The sequence below is a fragment of the Episyrphus balteatus genome, chromosome 1, assembly GCF_945859705.1.
Source record: "Episyrphus balteatus chromosome 1, idEpiBalt1.1, whole genome shotgun sequence".
NCBI classification, from domain to species: Eukaryota; Metazoa; Arthropoda; class Insecta; order Diptera; family Syrphidae; genus Episyrphus; species Episyrphus balteatus.
The window spans coordinates 83,643,095-83,656,861 of NC_079134.1; the positions used below are offsets into that span (position 1 = coordinate 83,643,095).

Genomic DNA, 13,767 nt, shown 5'->3' on the forward strand with positions numbered 1-13,767 from the left:
GAATCAAGATGAGAAACAAAAACTCTCTGCACAACTCCCCCATCGTTCTCAAATTCGGCGCTCCACACGAACGAAACATGGTTTTAAAATGTATTGCTAACTTCCACAAAAACAATCAAAGACAACTCAAATTGGAAGACATTGGTGTTAAAGTGCAAGCAAAAAAAAATGATGATGATGACACAAGTCAGAGAAACAATATCTACCTGCAAGCAAGTTTGACACCCCGAAACCGCTCATATTTTAAACAGGCAATGCGACTAAAACAGAATGGGCTACTCTTCAGCGTTTTTACACGCTCTGGTTCAATTTTTGTTAAGGAGAGAGAAGATTCCGATAGCCTACTCATAAACAACAATGCAATTATGAAAGCACTTGCCGACAAAGCGACGACGACTTATCATGATGAAGAAGCTCACCACTAAGATAAAAGTTAAGCGCACCAGCACATCGTTAATTGTTATTATTTATTTACTCTCACCACTAAGATAAAAGTTAAGCGCACCAGCACATCGTTAATTGTTATTATTTATTTACTCTCTATAACTTTATCTCTCTTTTTTTTTTCTTTCTTTCTTTTTTCTTTTCTTTATTTTTTCTTTATTATTTTTTAATTTCTGTATCACCTTCGATTTATGTAAAAGTGGTTGCTTTGTGTTTATTTGTTATATTAAATGCATGTTACTTTTTTCTCGCATGAGAGTTTACCAGTACAGAGTTGAGTGAAAATGATATGAGTTTCAGAGAGGACAGTGGGGATGTTTCATTAAAAATTATGCTCAATATTTTTTGCAACAGAGTTATGGGCCTAAAAATTGTTCATATAAATGCTCAAAGTTTGTTTCCGAAAATCGAAGAATTTCGCTTTTTATTTGAAAAATCGAATATAGATGCAATTTGCATCTCTGAAACGTGGTTTTCTCCTGACATTGAAGATATCTCTTATAAATTAAATGGTTACATGCTCTTTCGGTCTGATAGATGCAGTCGAGGTGGTGGGGTTGCGATTTTTATAAAGGAGGGGCTAGCCTGTAGAAAGGTTTGTCACTCGTCTGCGAGTTCATCATACGAATACTTATTCATAAATATATTTGGTGTAGAGAGCGCAGTCTTCTTCTGGGGGTAGTTTACAGACCTAAAAGGTATGTTGACCTTGAGCCCTTTTATAATAAGTTGATGAAATCAATACCATATCACCAAATATAATAGTCTGTGGTGACTTAAATAATAATATTCTAGCTGATGATAACTTCTGCGAACAAATGAGCACCTTTGACCTGCATCTCGTAAACTCTACAGTACCTACTCACTTTACTCAAACTTCGAATACTCTGCTAGATATCTTTCTTGTTAACAGCTATGATGGGGTATTATTCTACAACCAACTTAACGCTCCAACGTTCTCACACCATGATCTCATATTCCTTACATTTGATTTCGAAACTATCTATAGACCTAATAACCGTTTATCTTTTAAACGAGATTTTAAAAATATTAATAAAACCTCTCTCAAACTTGACATTCGTTCCATACCATGGGAAAATATTTACTTATTGTCGTCACCAAACGACCAAGTTGAGTTCTTAAACACAAACATTTTATATTTATATAACACCCATGTCCCACTAAAACAAATTAAAACTCGTAATGTTTCAAAACCGTGGTTCACAAACATAATTAAAAATCTTATTAATCAACGTGACCAAGCATATAGGCGGTGGGTTCGTACTCGGGTTATTGAATTTCAGGAAGTCTATAAAGCATTGCGTAATAGAGTGGTCTTAGAGATAAGAACAGCAAAAAACATCATTTTGCAAGTCACCTCCAAACTAAAACCGATGGTAAGAAGCTTTGGAAAAATTTACGTGAGCTTGGACTTGGGAAACAAAAACCTCAATCTCAACCTAATATTGACAGTGATGAATTAAATCAAAAATTCCTAAATCCTCTTTCTATCCCACTATTGGTTGATAATGAGGTTCCAGCTGTTTCCCCTTCACGTTCATCATTCGGTTTTTCTGGTGTAAGCGATCTTGATGTTTTGGAATGCATTCTTTCAGTGAAATCAAATGCAGTCGGAGTTGATGAAATTAATCCCATCTTTCTTAAAGCCATAATGCCATATCTGCTGCCTTTCGTTACACACATCCTCAACAGTGTTCTTACCACCGGTATCTTTCCAAGTCAATGGAAATGGCCAAAATTATACCCATTCCTAAAAATGCAGTATGTAATGAATTCAGACCGATCTCTATTCTCCCCTTCCTTTCTAAAGTTTGCGAAAGAGTAATGCAAAAACAATTAAACGAGTATATTATGAGGAATAAACTGTTAGTTGACATTCAGTCGGGATTTCGACCCAAACACAGTTGCACTACTGCGCTTATGAAAGTGGTCGAGGATATCAGGAAAAGTCTTGACGACAACGATGTTACCTTTTTGGTCCTTCTAGACTTTTCGAAAGCCTTTGACATGGTCAATCATTCTCTTCTTCTAAGAAAACTACAGTTCTCCTTCAATCTGTCTTCTGATGTAATCAAACTAATTGCATCCTACTTAGGTGGCAGAATGCAAGCTGTGTATCTTGCTGGTAATTATTCAAGTTTCCTTCCTGTTCCCCGAGGTGTTCCCCAAGGATCCATACTGGCACCACTCCTCTTCTCCCTATATATAAATGAAATCGCGTCCATCATTTTACAATCATCTAGGCACTTTTATGCCGATGACATCCAAATATACAAAAGCTGTTCACTCGGCCTAATTGAGAATTGCGTATTCACAATTAATGAGGAGCTTGGTTTGATTTTTGGTTGGTCAAGTAGCAACGGCTTAAGTCTCAATCCCAATAAATGCAAATGTTTGGTAATTTCGAAAAAACCCTTGGATTTAACCTACTTCCCACCAATTACATTAAACAAATTGCACTAGAATTCGTAAGCACAGCTAAGAATTTAGGAATGATCTTTAACCGAACGCTAACATGGAACAATCATATTTACTCTATTTTCGGAAAAACTTATGGAATTCTCCGCACTCTTTGGACTTTCCAACAATACACCCCAATAAATACACGATTTATGCTGGCAAAAACCCTAATAATACCCGTATTTACTCAGGGTTGTGAAATTTTCCTAAACTGTGATTCGTTTTGTAAACAAAAACTAAAAGTCGCTTTCAAAAGCACCATTCGTTATATCTACGGACTTAGAAATTATGATAATGTTTCGCACTTGAGTATGAGCCTTCTTGATATGTCATTTGAAAATTTCCTTCAATTTTGAACCCTTAAAATGCTTTATAACATAATTCAATCACGCGAACCAAATTATCTTTTCGAGATTCTTCGCTTCGCGAAATCAAACCGTGCGATCTATTTAATACTCCCTAGATTCAACTGCCTGACATCTGAACGACAATTTTTCATCGCCGCCATCCGACTCTGGAACTCACTCCCATCTTCTCTGAGAAAAATAAGTAGCATCAATCATTTTCACAACGAACTAATGGAATTTTTAAAACAACAAAGCAACTAACTTAACCTTTAATAGTCTATCTTTTTTTTTTTCCTTATCTATTTCTTGCCATCTAGGTTTACATCTATTTATTATTAATATTATATTATTCTTTTCAATTTAACTGTCCATAATAAAGGACTAAACATGTACAATAATGTTTTTATATTCCATGCATTATATTATTCACAAACTTGCACTATTTTATAAGATTTATCTTACTGTGTTAGTATATAAAAATACGTAATAAATGAAAATGAAATAAAAATGAATTTGATTTGCTTATCAAACTGACTGGAAGCACGTTGCACTGCGCGGCGGTGTCGAGCTTGACTTTGATTTTTTTTTCTTCTATTTTTATTTCCTCGTATCAATTTTTTGTTTCGTTTTTATTTGTTTCTGATTTTATGAGAGATAGCACAAATAGAACGCTTGAATCGTCACTAGTATTGTCACTTTCATCATCAGATCTTGTGCTTTCATGTAGTGTGTATACTTTTTACTTGTCGAACTTTTTTCTTCGCTGAAAGCACAGGTCGGTAAAATGGCCAGTTCTTTTACAGTTTTGGCATTTTTGTTTGTATGCTGTGCACTTATTTTTGGCATGATCTGTTCCACAACATTTGCATGTGTAGGTGAATGAAGATATCGATTTTGATGATTTTATGTGATAGTGTGGGGCATACCTTTTTATTGCATCGGCTGCTGCTGTGCAATTGCTGTGAGGCTATCTTGCTTGCTCAACATACCTTTATAGCTTGATCAAATTTGATGTCATCTTCAGCTAATAATTTTTCAGGCAGACTATCGTTTCTTATGCCCGTTACTATTTTGTCCCTCAATAATAAGTCTTCAAGATTTTCAAATGCACAGTTTTTTCGATTGATTTTTTATTTTTGTGAAGAATTCTTCTGAGTAAGCATATTGAATGTGTACCTTTCAAATGTTAAACTTACTCTAGGAGAAAAATGCTCCTCAAATTTTTTAAATAAAGGCTCTACTTTGTCTTTTCCGGCATCTTTGAAGGAAAAAGAATTATAGATATTTGCTGCATCTGCTCCTATGCCTATGCATGACATAAAAGTTGCCACTTGAATTGTTTCTGGTTTTTTTGTTTAATTGTGCAGCAATCTCAAACCATTTGTAAAGCTGAATCCAATTTTTCCATGCCAATTATAGGTTTCCACCGGATATTTGGAGCGGCTTTGGTGGCTTCTTGTAATTAGCTGCACTCGCAGTTTCATTTTGAGGATTAATTTCAGGCATTTTATTTTATGAACTTTTTTCTTAAATTAAAAGTTTAAGCCACTTCTGACACCATGTCAAGTGGGCAATGATTAAGTAAAGACTGAAGTGTTCTTTTATTGAGAAGTCATAAAAGTTAACTTAATACAAATACATGATGTTTATGAGATGTTTAATATAGGTAAAGCAGAGGTAATCAACCTATATGACATTCATCTTCTGATGAATCGGCCATTTGCAATTAACATAAAATTCACAGTGATCCCATCCTTGTCGCCACTTTTGTGTATTTAAAAAGAAAACTATGCAGTTACTTCAATGCAAAGGTATATTTATTTCCAAAGACTACTACAAGATAAAATCTTATGATAAAGTATCCAAAAACAAATTTAACAAAATGAATAAACTTACAATAAATAAAATAATTTTTACATAATAAGGAGTTATATAAATAATAATAATTTTTACAAAAAAGGTTTATAAATTTTTACATAAAAGATTTACAACAAAATAAGATAATTTTTGTTTTTTTTTTTTTTATTTAAAAAAAATGGTAAATGGATTTTTCCCATTTAAATCCGAATTTTGGTAATTGACTCTGTTTCCTAAAGTAAAAAGATACTTTCGAACTTATTTTCACCTGTATTCGATTTTATTTCAAAAAAAAAAAAAAACAAATTATACCTAACTACAAGATTTCAAACAAAGAATCATGAAATTAAAAAAATGAAAAAATAAACAACGCACCGTTCTGAGAATAAGTGAAACGAATAGCTTTTCACTTGTTCACTCAGGTGGCAAATGTAGAGCGGCCGCGGTTTCGGCATGCCCATAATACAGCCCCCCTCCCACCGTGAATTACATGCGTATTTCCTAAAAAAAAACATGCTTTTCCCTTCAACTGATTTTTAAAGTACAATAAAAATGTTTGATTCTTTTACAAGAAGCGGAACAAAATTTTAAACTGTTTAGTTTTCACTATCTTATTAGTTTTCACAACAAATTTTGGCCACGGGAGAGTCAATTTTGAGGTGTGAATTTTTGTTTTCACACCGAAGAGGTACCTATAGCATGTATTTGTAAGTCTAACCGTTGATTTTAAATGTTTAACTGTCCAAATTAAGTAAATTTTTTATAAAATTGCGCGGCTGTACACCTTGACGCGGTGCAAAAGTTTAGTAGATGTCAATGAATCTTCGGACTAAACATTATCTATGAAGAGATACGAAGCTAAGACGCAGCCATCCCCTCCCCTCCCTCCCTCCTTCCCTCCCCCTTCCTCTTTTCCCTACTCAACTCACCTTCCCTTACCCTCCTCTAAAAAAAATTTCAATTCAAGATAGTTGGAATACGTGCCGAGGACTGAATGGTGCAGGGAACAAAACATATGTATGGCGAACGCACTGTCCCTGTGCGATATCGGGCGACCTCGCATAGAGTTACCTCGATAGAGTTAATCGAACCACCCCCATATACAGGAACCGTGCCCGTTTCCAATGCAAAGGGCAATCTAGATGCTCAGGAACCACAAGGTCCAAGCTCTATGATTGAGGGAAACGACCACGTCAACAAACCTCAGCAGAAAGATTATTTCACTGGGGCTCAGAGGCGACGTATAGCTGCGCAGATCAGAGACGGCATTGAGCCCGAAGAAGCAAGGCGCAGGGAAAAAGCTAGATACACTAAAGTACTAGAAGATACGAAGGCGGGCATATCAGTGTAGGCAACAAACAAGCGCAAAAGGGAACGTTCAGCTTACAACTCCCCTGCAGGAGCAGCCTCGAAGAAGCATCGTGCTAACGGGAAGATCAGATTCAGCCCAAGCACTAGCAATGAAAAACCCATAAGTGTCGCCAAAATTGGTTCCAACTTTGGAAAAGATAATGATCAACCACGACCAAGCACATCAGGGGGCTCCTATCGGGATGCCACAGCCCAATGTAAGGTCGCGATTATGCATCTGCTCCATCCATTGCAAACACTTATTGAGTGTGAAACCAAACTTGTCAGAAAGAGAGTTCTGGAAGAGATGGACAAAACATAAAAACTGTCCAGAAATTAAGTTTGTGGCCGTCTCGGACAGAGACAAATGCTTTCATTTACTGCCACGACACAGATACCAAGAAATGGCTCATGTCTAAAGCAGAGAAAATAAAGCCATGGAAGGACGCAAAACTCCGTCTGGTTCAGGGTAACGATATACTCAAGCAACACGTTTGCGTCACATTTGTCCCGGAAGACGAAAACCTCACCAAGGACATATTTATAAATCGGCTTGGTAACGAAACACTGATTTAAACACCAAAGGCTGGAGAGTACCAGGATCGTCAACTTTCTCCGTCGATGAGAAATCCAAGGAATACATTCTGAAGTCCAAGTGCAAACTGTTCTTGAACTTCTCTTAAATCCAAATTAGGATAAAGGGAAGTTCATGGCAGAAAAACACTGGCACACTAGAGAACAACAAGGGCGATAGCTCTAAGGGCCTTGTAACACCACAGGAAGCCAACAAAGATGCTCCTGTAATCAGTGGGTCAACGGTAAAGGTTTCCAACCCCAGGAAATCTAAGACGTCTGAAACTTATCTCAGACCGATTAGACCCCTAGGGATAACTCTACCATTGCACCTTAAACTGATGTTGGCGCTCCTGCTAGTAAACCCGATCAATATAATCATGGGATTGAGGTATATCCAAAAAAAATCTGCAACACGCGAAGGCTGCCTCGGCATCGGCAGTACTAAGCCAAAGATTTAATAAGGAACACCTCGATATAACCTTTACCCAGGAGCCTTACATACTGAAAGACCAGATAAAAGGCCTATCAGGTGAGCTAATTTATGATTCTTATAGTGAAGGTAGAAATAGAGCTTGCATAATGATAAATAAATCTATAACAACCATTCCTATTCCACAGCACACCAACAAGGATATGGTAACAGCTATCATCCTGCACACCTCACAGGGCAGGCCAGAAGCTGTCAGAAGCTGTCATATGCTCAGCCTACCTAGCAGGAGATTCTGCCGACCTCAGCTTTAAACCACTGCAGGATCTAATCGACTACTGCGGCAGAACAGGCCGGTAAATCATCGTTAGTTGTGATGCGAATGCCGACCACACCGTGTGGGGTAGCTCCAACATAAACAAAAGTGATGAGTACCTTTTAGAACTCATTTTTAAAAATTATCTTGAAATTTTAAAGCATGGGAGTAGTAGTAGGATTTTTTTGAAATATTAATTTTTAAAGAAATGGCATTAGTTTGAAAAAAATTATTTCATTCCAAAACACAAAATTCGTTGAAAAAAGACCATAAAATCGTTAAATTTCAATATTTCAAAAAAATATTAATTTTTAAAGAAATAGCATTAGTTTGAAAAAAATTATTTCATTCCAAAAAACAAAATTCGTTGAAAAAAGACCATAAAATCGTTAAATTTCAATATTTCAAAAAAATACGTACTTCACTAGAGAATAGTATTTTTAAGCTCCACACAAAATTTCAGCCCAATCGGTTAAAAACTGTAGGAGTTAGTTGGTCGCCCGATGGGAGCACAGGATTTTACTATCATCCTGGACTACACCGCCATTTAAAAAATTTCACATCATTAAAAAATTTTACATTAGCCTATTCTGTTACCTATTAATATACTTAATTAAACTAAACAAACACCAAAAGAAAATAATATTTCTTCTTTGTTTTATACGCTAATGAAAATGACGCTCGATTTCGTGGTTTACAAGGTGATATTACCCCTTAACGTACAGAGAACCGAGAGCGACGAACTGGGACGACTCTCTCGCAAACGATCAGAAACTGTCCAAACAGCATCAGAGACATTGACAGCCTCGATATAAGCTGCGAACAGCGTATACAAGGGGGAAGGGAGGTCACGGGGTCATGACCCCCCCCACCCCCCCAAGAACTCAGAACTTAAAAAAGAAATTGTTGTGTGATACTGAAATCTCTTGATTAAGATGATTTTCAAAATGTTGAAGTTTTAGAACATGAACGAAAATTAAAAGTTAAACAAGCCTGTTTTTAAGATACGAGGATATCCAATTTAAAAAACTATTATTAAATCCAAGATTGCTTACTTTTAAGAACATAAACGAAAATTAAAAGTTAAACAAGCCTATTTTTTAGATACGAGGATATCCAATTTAAAAAAACTATTATTAAATCCAAGATTGCTTACTTTTAAGATTAATGTTTTATGACACAGTTTGTCAAAGGCTTTACTAAAGTCAGTGAAGAATACACAATCGACTTGCCCACGTTTTTCAAAAACATCTAAACAAAAGGACGTGAAGTTAAATAAATTAGTAACGGTAGACTTTTTTTTGACGAATTCATGTTGTTGATCACAAATAATTGACGTACAGTGAAAGTAAAGTACATTACATACAATTGATTCAAACAGTTTTGGTATCACAGATAATTTAGCTATAGGTCGGTAGTTCATTATTTCGTTTTCAGGACCTTTCTTGTGCACAGGAATAATGAATGCACTTTTCCATATATTAGGAAAAAGAAAACTTTCTAAAGACTTATTAAAGAGAAACACTCATCCAGTTTTAATATACTTTGTGCTACGGTATCTTCGCTTATTTCAAAATTAATAGAATTTAAGTTAGGGAAATTCACCTAAGCAGAAGTAAAGTAAGAAGGGTTCTCTGAGTTTAAATCTTCGAAAGCTTCTTTAAAGAAGCTTGCAAACATATTTGAGATTGTCTCGGGTTCATAACTAGTTGACGATGAATTTTTCATAGAGTTTGGGTAGCCGCTATTTTTTTTCTTACAATTAACAAATTTCCAAAAATTATCAGGATTTGATTTAAAATCAGGTTCAATTTTATAGATGTAATTTTCGTATAAAGTATTTGAGTGCTCTGCAAATAGTTTTATATTTAAGAATGTTTCAAGATCTTCATCGGTTCTTGTACTATTATATTTTACCCAGGCTTTGTTTCTTTTATTTTTTAAGTTTTTATGATGTAAATCAAACCATGGTGGAACATTAGATCTGCCACGTCCTCTATTAAGTGGAATTGTCTTACAAAAACAATCAAAGAGTGTATTATAAAAAAGGTTAGACATATCATTAATATTGCAATAAGAAAATAATTGATTCCAGTTGATGGTACATAATAAATTAAAAAGTTCTATATAATTACATTTACTAAAATTAAATTCCAGTTCGTTAATAGAGTTTTGGTGAGGAGAAGACAAGTTTAGATTAAGCGCAATATCCAATGCGGGATGATGTCGATCTTCGTCAATTAAAAGTCGAGGCAATGACTGCAGTTTCGGCGCTAACGGTATCATAGAAAAATATTAAGTCTAGTGTTCTTCCTAAACTATTAGTCACTCCGTTAAACTGGCTTAGTCCACGACATACCATCAATTAATGAAATTCAGTTGAGCTCGAGGCATTTACGGGAACGTAGAAGTTATCGTCATCAATTTTAACCCAATCAAGGTTTGGTATGTTAAAGTCACCTACAATTAAAATTTCATCTTCAGGTTCCAAAAGCACATAGATACTTTCTATGCAGTCATTCAATTTTTCATAAATTTCTGTATTAGAATTCGGAGGAATGTAAGCTGCTATAATGAATAAATTTCCAGAGTCAAGTTGAATTTTCATACCCAAAGCTTCAATATTATCTGATCTAAAGTCGTTGATCACGCATCCAATAAGTTAATTTTTGATTGCAAAAAGTATTCCACCTCCTACAGTGTTGGAATCGTCCAAATGGTGACGATCACGTCTAAGGACTTCATAGGAGGTATCCAAAAGCTCAGAGTCGAGAATAGAATTATTCAGCCAAGTTTCAGTCAGTATAATGACGTCGTGAGGAAGATTGTTTGCATTTTTATAGATCTTGTTGGTCTTTGTCCGAAGTCCATTTACATTTTGATAGTATATTAATATCTGATTAAGGCTGAGTGGACCATGTAAAAATCGGGTTATCGTTTACAAATCGGTGAATAACTTTCACATTTTTAAAGATAATTGAATGAAATAAATTTTATTATTTAGATAATAAACAAGGCTAAATATCTTCATCCCCACAATTTCCAAATTTGTGCACTTGTTATTAAGAGATAACAAAACATGATCAAATTTTCGTTGTTTTAGAACGACCTGAAAGACATTGGTTTGTTTCTTAGTTAGACTAAATTTTTTATTTTTTTTATTTCTGTTTTGGATTGAGGTTGAATCTACGGAGTAAAACTATTTTGAAAAACTAAAAATGTATTTTTCATAGAAAAAAATTAATCGAAACTGAAGCTATTTTTCCTTATGTTACAATGTTTGAACATGTGTAACTTCTGCAATTATTAATAAAATTCATCGAAATAAAAAGAAATAAGTACCTCTCTACAACTCTAATACTAACACATTGATTAGTTTAAGAAATTTATATTAAGTTTTAAGGGCTTAAACAACAAAAAAATGTTAAAAAGTCATTTTTTCTTAACTTTTTTAAAACAAAGTGGTTTAATTTTATTGTTTTTCAAAGTATGATTTTGATTTTTATTTTATTTAAAAGCTTAGTTTATTGACAATGGAGTAAAGCTATATTTTGTTGGAAAATATTATTTTGTAACCCTCCAATCGCTTTTAAAGGAGTCCCAAAAACAATAAACTGTACTAAGAAACCAGAATTTTTAGATTTTTTGTTATATTTTTTTTTTTTCATTATTTTTTCTATCAATATCAAGTTAGAAAACAAGAATTGCTATAATAGTTTTCTTACAATTAATTTTTGAAAAAGAGTCTACTTTCCATTTTTTTCCTCAGAAATTCATGGAATGCGTATGTATTGAAATTTGTAGTTCAAACAAATTCCGCTGGCGCTAGTTGTATCTCTCTCTTTATTATCTTCTATTTTGTTTCTACATGATCTCTCGCACTCGCTCTGTCGAGTGGTTGTTTGGTGGTATAAAGAATAAGATGAACTTAGGTATCTGCATTCTAAATATTGTTTGTACATAGGTTTTTCCATAAAAAAGGATTGGCGCCAGGCAAGCTCATCGCGCAAGACAACTTATCGGTTTAAAAATGAAAGAATTCAATTTTGACTATCTCTTGCTTTTAGCTTAAAAATTTAATTTCTTTGATTTCTTTTGTATTTTCTATTTGGCTTAAATGTATTTCGTGCAATTCAATTTCTTTATTTACATTTTTTATTTCATTATAATTTGGAACTATTATTCTTTGCTTTATTTCTTTTACATTATTGGCATATTGCACGTTAGAAATGTTGACTGTACAATTATTAAAAGTTATTAGCACATTTCCGTATAATTGATACTTCATAAAATTGCAGTTATTTTCAAGTGTAACATTATTAGCGTTTTTTAATAATATCGTTCCTAATTCTAATTCGATTGTTTGAAATTGTCTATTGATTTTACTTTTACAGTTTTCATAGTTGTTTTTTATGAGATTTATTATACAGGTATTGGGAGATTTCATTTGCTTGATGTAGTTTTCATCATTTTTAAAAAAAACGGAATTTTTCGACATTATAATATCTGTTTGTTCTAAAACTAATTCTTCATGAACATTGTTCGGAACTGGTATTAATTTATATTGAGTAAATTCTTCCTGGCTGAAAACCGGGATTAAAAGAACAAAGAACAAAGTGTTCTTAACATATCCAAGGTGACAACTAATTTGTTGAAGTTTATTAAAGTCTATGTTATAGAAATCTATTTCCTCATCTGTTAAAAACGATCTACTCATAGTTCCCTGTTTTGCCGGCATGATGTTATCCTGAACCTTTTCAACCTCATCCCTAAAATTCTCAGGTCAGTCAAGATTTGCATAAAATGCAGTTGTTTCAGGATGGATTTGTCCATTTCTGTTACAGCATTATAAAGTTCGGACATTAATTTTTGACTTGAAACCACAGAATCTGTAATAATTTTAAGATTTTCTTGCATTTTCAGATTGATTTTAGTCTGAGAATTAAGGTTCGTGATATCATTGTGGTTGTTCTCGTCTACTGAACGTAAATGTTTTTCGATATCTTCTCTGTCGTCGTTATTCATCACTCCAAAAACCCAATTTAAAACATTGCCGCCAATGTTTAGTAATCCTCTTTTTTGTCTGTGAGGCAATATGGACTGAACTTTATGTTTCAACCCATTGAGTGATATTTGTAGTTGATTGTAGTAGACAGCATCTTTCATACCACCAAAACTTTCTTTTATATTGTTCTCCACCCTGATAATAGTTTCTTTTAGTTGTTCTACGTCAATAACATGAACAAGTTTTTGATAGCGCTCGATCACGTTAATTTCTTCCTGTTTTATCATTGAGAAACCCGAATTAGTGTCTAGTTTCTCAATTCGTATCGCTCCTTTGGTCGGGTTAATTAGCACGAGCAACATCGTTAGAACCATTATTATCTGCAAAGAATTTATAATTTCTTTTAATTCTACTAGGATGGACATTTCTATTCTTATTGTCTAATAATTTTCCATTACTAAATGACGTTGGGATTTTCTTGTACTTAGGTTGCTCCTTATGTCTTACAATGTCTGGGTTTTCTACTAAAATCCCCTCTTTATTTTGAAGCTCAACTTTACAACGCTTTTTATTTAGTTTATTTATTAGTTTTTCTTTCTTTTTTTTTTTGTTTTTTCATAAATGTTTGGATATTGATTTGGATTTATTTTATTTGTGATAAAGTCTATTAATCCAGTCAAATAAGGGTTTAACCTCGGAATGAATGTTAGTAGAAATTTTTTTTGCTCAATATCTTCCTTTTGCCATTCTATAACATATCTCAAAAGTCTAGAAAAATCTCATGTCCGCTTGTCGCGATTTCAAGGTCAAATCGCGAAATGGAGATTTTCAAAACTAGCAAAAATAGGCTATGGTATTATATACACATATGATACATGATTTCAAAGTATTTTTTAATGCTGATTCCAAAAAATCTAAAATCAAGACAATCTGACGTCTCTGGAAAAAGTTATACCTGTTTTTC

At 33.8% G+C, this 13,767-nt stretch overlaps 1 protein-coding gene across 10 annotated transcripts in view; it reads right to left on the reverse strand.

Annotated features, from left to right (window-relative positions):
* The window catches only part of LOC129906876 (uncharacterized), a 564,039-nt gene that overhangs the window by 238,749 nt on the left and 311,523 nt on the right, over positions 1–13,767 (reverse strand). The window contains exon 7 of one of the 10 annotated variants that reach the window (XM_055982841.1): positions 13,077–13,183. The exons of the other annotated variants lie outside the window; for them this stretch is intronic. Within the exon in view, the coding sequence (XP_055838816.1) occupies positions 13,180–13,183 (4 nt within the window). The 3' untranslated portion in view covers positions 13,077–13,179. Of the gene's footprint in view, positions 1–13,076; positions 13,184–13,767 lie in introns of those variants that run through there. 10 annotated transcript variants of the gene reach the window in all.